The 9776-nt window shown below is 42.0% G+C and overlaps 1 protein-coding gene across 1 annotated transcript; it reads left to right on the forward strand.

Annotated features, from left to right (window-relative positions):
• The first annotated feature begins 4586 nt into the window (after positions 1–4586).
• On the forward strand, positions 4587–9438 carry gosr2 (golgi SNAP receptor complex member 2). The gene is made up of 6 exons (XM_041062039.1): positions 4587–4750; positions 4994–5058; positions 6231–6339; positions 7204–7336; positions 7539–7679; positions 8186–9438. Exons 1-6 carry the CDS (start codon positions 4722–4724, stop codon positions 8345–8347), a joined length of 639 nt encoding a protein of 212 aa, XP_040917973.1. The 5' UTR covers positions 4587–4721; the 3' UTR covers positions 8348–9438.
• The last annotated feature ends 338 nt before the right edge of the window (positions 9439–9776 follow it).

Here is a 9776-nt window from a genome sequence, read left to right on the forward strand (position 1 = left end):
ACAGAGCGACACACACACACACACACACACACACGCTGACCTCCATTACATCTGAAACAAAACTTTCCCAGGTCAACAACATCCAAGAGAGAAAAACACAGATAAAGAGCAGAGCTATGTGTTCTCTCACCCAACAACATTTTGGAAAATAAGCCTGGAATGTCGTCTACGATTGTTTGCCATTTCTACAGCTACACAATTATGCCTTCTGTTGGCTTTATTTCCGTGAGTGCTCACGCTTATTAAATCATCACTGTCATTAAGGGATTCAAAGACACAACAATGTGCCATCAAAATGTATTATCTTTTGAGCTCCGTGAACCACACGCTCTGGATAACTGACACATACGACTTAATCATGAGAGTGTGGTTGAGAGTGGGTGCCTGACTGTGGGTAAGAAGCTGTCAGACAGGGGAAACCCAGTCTAGTGCTCCGTGCCATTGCTGTTTGTGTTTCCATCCTGGCGAAGCCGTCATCCGACCACAGGGGTGGACAGCATCTCTCATCCTAAGAGGTCTGGGTGTCACAGGTGGTATGGCCACAGGGCTGCGTGTGTCTGTGTCAGCGTCTGACAGCTGCATGGGCTCTTTGAGGTCAGAAGAAGAAAAGCTGGGAGGAAGAGCAAGAGAGTCTAGCAATAAGGCCGATCACTTTCTCTCACTGGGAAAGATTCTACCTCCCAGAGAGAAGCAAATAAGGTCAAAGCACCCTTTCAAGTGGGAGGGGGCAATAATAAACTTATTATTGTTATTAATCTTAAACGGCATAATAAATGAATACTGCTTTAAATATTCTAATGTGAAATAATATGAGTAAATAGCTATTATTGGTTATCCCAAACAGCTAACAGCCATGGACAGATTACGAGACATAAGACAGATGGACACACACATGTACAAAGGTCCCCACTTCTTCTACACAAGAGCAAGACACCCAAACTGAATGTGGTCATTTTACATCTTTTTGTATTGATTTCACATCTCATTTTAGTGGCTTTGCATCATTTTTTTTGTGACACTTTGTGGACATTTTGCATCACTTTGTGTTTGTTTTATGTCTTTAGTGTGGTTGTTTTATGTCTTGTTGTAGTTGTTTTATGTCTCTTTGTGGTTGCTTGGTGTTATTTTGTGATGTTGTTGTGGTCATTATTGTTTTGTGTCTCTTGTGGTTGTTGTGCATCATTTCTTTTTAGATTATTTTTCAAGAATTTTTGCCTATATTTAACAGCCTGGAGAGAGACAGGAAACAAGAGCAGGGAATTGACTGTGGACATTGCAGTTTTGAGGTATGCAGCTTAGCCATTAGGCCACCAAACAGCCACCATTTTATGGTCACTTTGTGATTGTTTTGCATCATTCTGCGGTCCTTTGAGTCGGTTTAGGGTTGTCTGATTATGTTCCAACAGAAAAATGTCAACAGTCGCCTCATACAGAGGTTCTGACATTAACAAGCGAACTACCTATAACAGTCCAGCTCTGGAAGATTCCGGGGGGCCACCCCTTCTGGTCTCACTTTTCCCACCAGAACCCAGAGACACTGGAAGCTTATGAGTTTCTCCTGTCATCTCTGACAGGCCCCCATTTGCTTTCATTCAGCATCTCATCACAGCTTCAAAGACGAGTGGATCATCTCCCTCAGGGGGGAGTGAGAACATCAGTGTGCCTTCAAAAAAATGACTGGTATCCAAAAATTGTTGACCCAAGGCAATTTTGCTCCTCATAATTGGCTTCTTCACTCTGTCTGTCTTGGGCAATCATTGTAGAGTTATGATGTATTATATTGCCTGGAAAACATCATTAAGTATGTTGTGTAGAGGTGATTCGATAACATATCATTTTCCCTTGATGAACAAAACAGTGTTATTGAGGTCCGTAATCACAGAGTACACTCAGTGCTTTCTTCCCCTACTGAACAATAACTCTGCTGCCATGTTGTCTAACCAGGACAGGGAGGCTGATCCAGCGCTAAATTGTGTTTGGTTCCAGCTGGAGTACCCAAAGCAACAAAGCCTGGCATCAGGAAATAATCTTTGACGATCCAGTGAGGAGGCCACACACACACACACACACACACACACACACACACACACACACACACACACACACACACACACACACACACACACACACACACACACACACACACACAGAAGAACACACATAGTACAAGAACTCACACAAACACACTTCACTTTTTGATGTAGGCACATATCATAATTACAATACTCTGAATGGGGAAATGTATAACAAATTTCTTTGACATCTATAATAAACTTTCTGAGATACACTGATAAAATCAAGACCAAAAAACAAGCAAATGGGTCCTGAGACATTTTCTTCAGCAGCTTAATAACTGGACAGAATCCTAACTATGTGCTATAAACATGTATTAAGGTGCAACAGTGACATCAAACTGGGTGTAACCACATGTGATCTCTTGATCAGTCCGAGTGACATGACTGTGCTCCACACCTGGAGTCTGGATTCCAGTTTGTGCCCGTGGTGCTCAGGTGTGGAGGAAAACCAGTAAGCTCATCTCATCCTTTCCCGAGGGCTGAAAGATAAAGGACAGACAGACGGAGAGAACCCCACGACCTTGGGGAGGTGGGGGGACGGGGTAGGGGCTGGGTAAAAGTGCCTCATGTACTGCTCAGAAATGGTTTGATGGGGGCCTTACTTCTCCCGTTCTCTACTTCTTCTCTTTTCTGAGCAACAGGTTAAAGCTGTGCAAATCCAACCACTGCCCTGGGGATGTGTTATGACAACCAAAAACGGTGAACAGCGAGAGCAAGAAGTGGCATGAACAGATCTCAAGGTTTCTGACATGTGGGGGTGGGTGAAAAGGACCTCTGTTGAGAAGTGTCTAGCCTGAAGATACAACCATCAACTCAAGTACCATCAGGCAGCCATGGAAAGCTGTCTGGGCTGACTTCTGACTGCTATGCTGGATGAGGTAAACAGATACAGCTATCGCTTCCAAACGGGAGCTTGTAACAGCTCACTGCACCAATAAGGTTAAAGGATGCTTGGATTTGCGTTGCTCGCTCCTGCTCTCATTGATTTCTCCCCTCCCATATTAGTCGACGGAACGGTGATGGAGGGTTGGTGAAAGGTGATTGAGATGTGGTTTTGTTAAGATGCCAGGCAGCGCCCCGGGATGATTTCCCTCCCATTAAATCACCAAGGAACTATTGTGAAATTTTCACAGCTTGTTCTGGGAAATCCAATCGTGCCACTTTCACACAGTACTTCATGACAGAGTCACTCTGTGACAGGCAACTTCACAAACAACCTGTCTCCTTCCTCAGACATCCTCTCCACCTTGATCGGTGACTTGTAATCTCACCTCACGATGAAAATTTTGATATCATTAGTTTTGGTGTCTCTTACCGCAGGCAAGAAGGAAGCCTCTGGATGGACAGACAGGAATATTCTGACACCTATCTGTGGAAAAAGAGGATAGCCTAATTAGACAGAGTCAGGGTGAGCTGACAAAATCTTCCCCCAGGACATGTTTCACAGAGCCTTTCCTGTCACATGTCTACATGTCAACAGATTATGCTATATGCTCTCAGAGCTTGTCTTTGTAGGGGAAAGGATCTCTGCCATTACACCTGTCAGCTATTACGTTTGAGTGAATATCAAATATAATGGAAAATGTTGCCTAAAGCCTAGATTTAAATTTGTGAAGTTTAGTATCAGTTAAGTCAGCTGAAGGAAATGTTCTCTTGTCCATTATGGGAGTGGTCAGATTAATCTCTAAATTAACGTCTAGAGGGCTCTGTGATGTACCTTGCCTGAGGTACGTTACAGATGAGCTCGATATAAATGGAAACAATGACGGTCTTAAAACTAAATTTTGACCCAGGGTCCCTTTACAAGACCAAGGCCACAAGATTGATGATGAACCTGACACTGATGATACTGTACATAAGAGGTACAAATTTCTGACAAATTTGCGATTAATAAAATTATGTTGAACCAAATGACATGGAATGAAACTGGGATGTTTTGTGGCACCTGTGGGTCTGTTAATTCAGCCTAGACTGTGGGATGTTGTGCAGGATTCAGTGTCATTACATTCAGTAGGCTACAGACTTTTGGTGTCCCACAGCATTTAGCAAAATAAAGAAACAAACAAGCAAGCAAGCAAGCAAGCAAGCAAACAAACAAACAAACAAACAAACAAAAAAACAAGAATAACAATTCATAAAATTAAACAATGACATTAGCGTTAGGTATCTTATCTGTTTGTTGGCTACTGAGCTGTACTGACACTAGGTGGTGTTTCTTAAGCATTTTGTATAAGCCAAAGATCATCAACTGACAAAACATCATCAATAAATAATAATTAATCAAAACTGATAACTAACAATGGTATTAATAAACCACGTAAGTCTCTTTACCTTGCAAAAATAGAAGATTATAGCCGCTGGCTACGCAAAAGCTGAAGTGCAGACAAAGTGCACTAATACAATTACATTATCAGCGTCCAAAAATCGAGGCGGAGTGAGCGCTCTTCACTTTTTTCCGCTCTCTCGAGTGACGCGGCGGCGCTTCCGCTTTCCTATTTCCGTACACAAACGCTCGGCTGATGACGTGTACACTCCACTACCGTGAGCTAGCCAGCTAGCTTAGCCACCTGTCAGAATAAAGGTGTTACAATTAAATTCAGGATATAAGGTAAAAGGGAAGCAAAGCGTTTCGGTAGATCAGGCAAAATGGAGACGCTTTATCACCAGACAAACAAGTGAGTGCGTCTGTCTTGTGGGAGAGCTGCTCTGTCGCAGCTAGCTAACCAGTGTAACAGAACTAGCTAATTACAAGTGATTTAACTGTAGTAGACTGTTATCAACGTGGAAGGATTATTGATCATCAAAGTGTTTCCACTGTTGTTCACTGATCATAACTGTTCAAAATTAGTTATATTTTTGGCTTCATGTGTTGGTTTCCCTTTGCTGTTATTTTTACCGTTATGTTTGTTCTGAATCAGGCAAATCCAGGAGGTCCAGTCTCTGATGGGAAACCTGGAGAAGACAGACCGTCAGTCGGTACACTGTGAGTAGTCAGAGCTGCTCTTACTCCTGCTGCTCAAATCTGATTCTCCTATAAAAAAAAAATCCAATAACATGGGCGACTGCAAACAGCAACAGTCACAGGTTCACTCCATATTATTTGGAGCTATTGAATTAGATTAAACACACACATTTGTTAGATACTTGCACCACTGAAGTAGAGTTTTCACCATGACTGGTCCTCCATGTTGTAGTTCTGGTCTTGTAGAAGGACTAAAAATGTGTCAGAATCTAGCTTGAAGACCGTCAGTGTTTTAGTTCAATTTATTTTCATTTATTGTACAATAATCACCCTGTGATGTCATTGAGATGTATTGTTTCTACCTCAACCCCTATCTGTGTTTGTTGTTGCTGTTATTTGTTCAATAAAAAAAATAAAAAGCAGAGTGATGAGCTGTACGTGATTTGTGTAAGGGTCACATTTAGCTCTCCCCCTGCTGTGTATGTGAGTGTTGTTAGATTAGTGTTGATGGCACCACTTCCAGTCCATTTTCCTTTGAGTGGTCTTTTTTCTGCCTTGTACTTGGTCTTTGTTATGGCTGCCTGTTACCCTGTCTGACATAATGACTGTAGGGGGCTGGTGTCTCCCTGGTTGATTGTTTTCTGTGGTTGGTGCCAGGACAGGAAGCAGTGGGGTGGGTGCAGTGACAGACTCTGGGAGGGCTTCTTCTAGATAATGGTGGGAGCCAGGCAGTAGACATTGCCTTCCCCCTCCCCGCTGACGCCCTTCTCCTTCCCAAATTATGACATCAACTTGTTGTACACCAAAGGGGATGTATCATGCCAACCGTATACAGTTACAGAGAAGTGTAAGAAAAACTGATGCAGAACTGCAACTACTTGTGAGTTAATTGATTAGTCCTAATCTGCAGCTATTTGGACAACAGATTAATCATGTTTTAGTCCATTTTCAAACAGAAATGCCAATCATTTGCTGGTTACAGTCTCTCAGATATCAGGATTTAATGTTTTTGGTGATATATAAATATCATTAAAATTATTATTTTTATTGGACTGTTGGTTAGATAAGTAATAATACTCACAAGTTGCAGCCCTGATATGATTTAGTGTGTTCCTTCCTATAATTCTACCAAATGAATTGTCTTTTTTTTTTAATCCTCAATTTTTTTCTTTTTCTTTTTCTCACTATACAAGTGCTAGAGAATGAACTGCAGGCTAGAATCGACCAGATCTTCAACCATTTAGAACGCCTCGAGATTCTGGCCAGCAAGGAGCCACCAAACCGCCGCCAGAACGCCAAATTGTGAGTTTGGAGTGAGTCAATTGATGGTGACCCTAAAGCCCCAGAGCTGGCAGGGCAGGCCATATCTCATAAAGACACTGGGAGGGTGTAGAGGATGAGACAGGCAGCCCTGTCCTGCCCTGTGGCGACGTGGCTCTATGAAAACATTTCCTCAGAAGCCCCGTCATCACCAGCATTCCTGCTGCATTGGGCAAAGATTCATTTCTGAGCTGGGTAAACAGGCCTTAGGGGACACTGTACACCCCATCCCACAGCAGTCCTCTGATCTTAGCAGAGCTCTAGTGGGGCCTGAGTGAAGCTCAGGAGAGGGGGAGACTGTGAGAGACTCTTCATTCCAGCTGCATGAGATTTGAGGGAAAAGAAATGTTCTCATCAACCAGAACAATTATGAACAGTAAGAATTAAGATGTGGTGCAGTGAGCAATGTCATAAAATATATCAAGTGGGTGAGTGAGTGTTTGTCATGGTTTCTTCAGAGTTCACCAATTACTTAAGCCCTTTTTAACACCACAAAGTCATACCAGTCAAAGAATGATGGAAAACCAGTAGGGACAATAAGGTCTACAATTATTTATTGATGTTTCTATCACATTTTTGTTAGTGCTTTCCAGTTTATTGTTAGTATTAATCAACAAATTATATTTGATCTGGACCCAGATAAGCAGCAGAAAATCCATGATGGATTCTGTTGTTGTTTTTTTTTTTGAGGAAACTGAATTCATTGCTTTGTAAGATTTCAGAACCTGCAGATACCCTGGTTTGCAGTGTAACAGAATGGTTTGCTTAGCTTTAGAGAAAGCTTTTTTCCACCTCATGACAAAGTACAGTCAACAGAGTTGAACTGTATTCTTTGCTCTCACTCAGGCGAGTGGACCAGCTTAAATATGACGTTCAGCATCTCCGGACCGCTCTACAAAATTTCCAGCACCGACGCTACACCAGAGAGGCCCAGGAGAGAGAGAGGGAGGAGCTCATGAGCCGTACCTTCACGACCAACGTAAGTCAAAACCTCAAAAAAGGCTGGGAAATAAACCGAACAATAGCAACTAAGCTCAGGTTATGTCCACTGATGTTAGAAACAGCTGAACTAACTATGGGATGCAGCATTCAGACATCAATATCACAGTGTAACATACAGTACAAACATGTCAGTCTCAGTCTGAGTAATTTGGAATTAAAAAGTGTTTGTTCTTGTTTAGGACGCAGATACCTCCATCCCCATAGATGAGACCCTACAGTTTAACTCCAATTTGCACAACGCACACAGAGGCATGGATGATCTCCTGGGCAGCGGCAGCAGCATTCTCAACGGTCTCAGAGATCAGAGATCCACACTGAAGGTGTGTACAAACTATTTCACAAAATCTATATAAAGATTCTCAGTCTGTAGCAGAGCAGAGGACTTTTTGTTTTCTAAAGAAAGGAAACTGATTAGAAAGCCATGTTCCCCTGACAGATACAGGTTTGCACTTATAATCCCTGACCCAGTTTCTGATGTCCGCATTTATCACAATAGTCTCATTGTTAGTGTGCATATGCTCAGCTCAAGGGTGAGTCCTTGTTTCCAGGGAGGAGATGCTCTTCCTGGTTTTGCTTCAGGCCTCCTCTTATCAGGGTGTGTCTGTTGATCAGCATTCATGACCCGGGTGTCTAGCCATGAGAAACTTCTGACGGAGCGGCGCGTTAGGGAGGGCGTTGGCACTCAACTTCTCCCAAAATCAGATGAATTAGCAAAGATAATTACAATGCCGTCACGTAATGCCTCCATTTTCCAAAACATTGTGTGTTCTTATGGCTGTTATATCCTGATCTAACGCGTGATCATTACTGTTTTGGCTCTGCACAGGGGACCCATAAGAAGATGCTGGACGTGGCCAACATGTTGGGGCTGTCAAATACAGTGATGAGACTGATAGAGAGGCGAGCCACCCAAGATAAGTTCATCATGATCGGAGGCATGCTGCTGACCTGCGTCTTCATGTTCCTGGTGATCAGATACCTGGGCTGACCACCACTGATGCATCGATCACTTGTGGACATTTCTGCAGCACATCGTCCCTCATGATATGAATAGTGGCAAAGCTGAATTTTTAACATCAGATTAAAGTCATTTTTATAAATTGTGCCATTATAGTTTGAATTCTAACATTCTAATATTTTGGCACTGGCCAAATGGTAAGTTTGGAGAAGACCTTAATTACAGTGTTATTCCACTTGAAGCTCCAAGAGGGCATTGAACTTTCTGCTGCTTTCCTCAGATTACTGCCACACACCCATAATCTTTTTCTTTTTTTTTTTCAAAATCAAAACCACTCTGAAATCACTCTTGTGACTGTACCCAAATAGCTTCTTAAAAATACTTCAACCAGATATTTATACTCTGCTTGCTCTTGTCTCGTCTAGTGAAAAGCTATGTTTTGTTTTGTTCCTTCATCTGTCACTAACATTGTCAGTGTCATTCTGCCTCGTTAAGCATGGTTCAATAGAGAATTAGAAATATTTGTGTGAAAAAGCTTATTTCTTTACAGTTCAACTGCTCCCTGGAGTATCTTTTGTTTTTATGTGTTCTCAGTTGCTCACTCACTACTGCAGTCTAACAGTCCTGAAATAAACCCTCCCTTCATGAAGGTTATAATGTTCACTTTTTGTTGAAATTATTTTTAAGGGGTGTTGATTCAACTTTCATCATCATTTATTAGGATGTAGTTTGTGGTGCTGTTTAACATTGCACAGAGAGGTTTGTATGTTCATGTTATTTAGCCCATTCTCATTGATATATAAGGGAGCTGAATAAAATAATAGACACCTCTAGACACCACAAACTGCAGCCTACAAAATGATCGTCCAGCTGATTCGACACCTCTCAAAACAGCAAAAACAGAACATCATAACCTTCGTGAAAGCAGGATTTCATGCAGTTAGGCCAGCTATGTGTTCCTAATAAACTGGCAACTGAGCATATTTGTAGCTAAGATGGCAACAAAGATCTGTTGAGAAAAGCAGTAATTGTAATACACTTTCTCTTGGATTTATTCTTGGGTCTAGTCTCACTATGTGAGTGACTTAATTCTCTTAATAGAATAAAACATGTTTCATTTCCTTGGTATCTTTTTCTAATGAATCTTCTCATGACAGCAACAAGATTCAGATAAAGCTAAATCTTATTAATAAGAGCATTCCTTTTCAGTGCAGGCAGCATTACTGGCGGCTGGTGGTGGTAACTCTACAGGTGATAATGCAGTGTGTCGATTTACTGCTTTCAAAGGTCTATTCAAGGCAACTAGGGCGCCATCTAGTGTTTCACATTCAACACTGACTTCTGCAGGGACTGCTTGCCTGTCCGACCCAGATGATGCACATGTGACAAAACCTCATCAGTTTTCCAACTGTTTAGATCAGGTGTCTACATGTGAATCTCGCCGACCCCGCCTACATAT

The sequence above is a fragment of the Toxotes jaculatrix genome, chromosome 18, assembly GCF_017976425.1.
Source record: "Toxotes jaculatrix isolate fToxJac2 chromosome 18, fToxJac2.pri, whole genome shotgun sequence".
In the NCBI taxonomy this organism is placed as follows: domain Eukaryota; kingdom Metazoa; phylum Chordata; class Actinopteri; family Toxotidae; genus Toxotes; species Toxotes jaculatrix.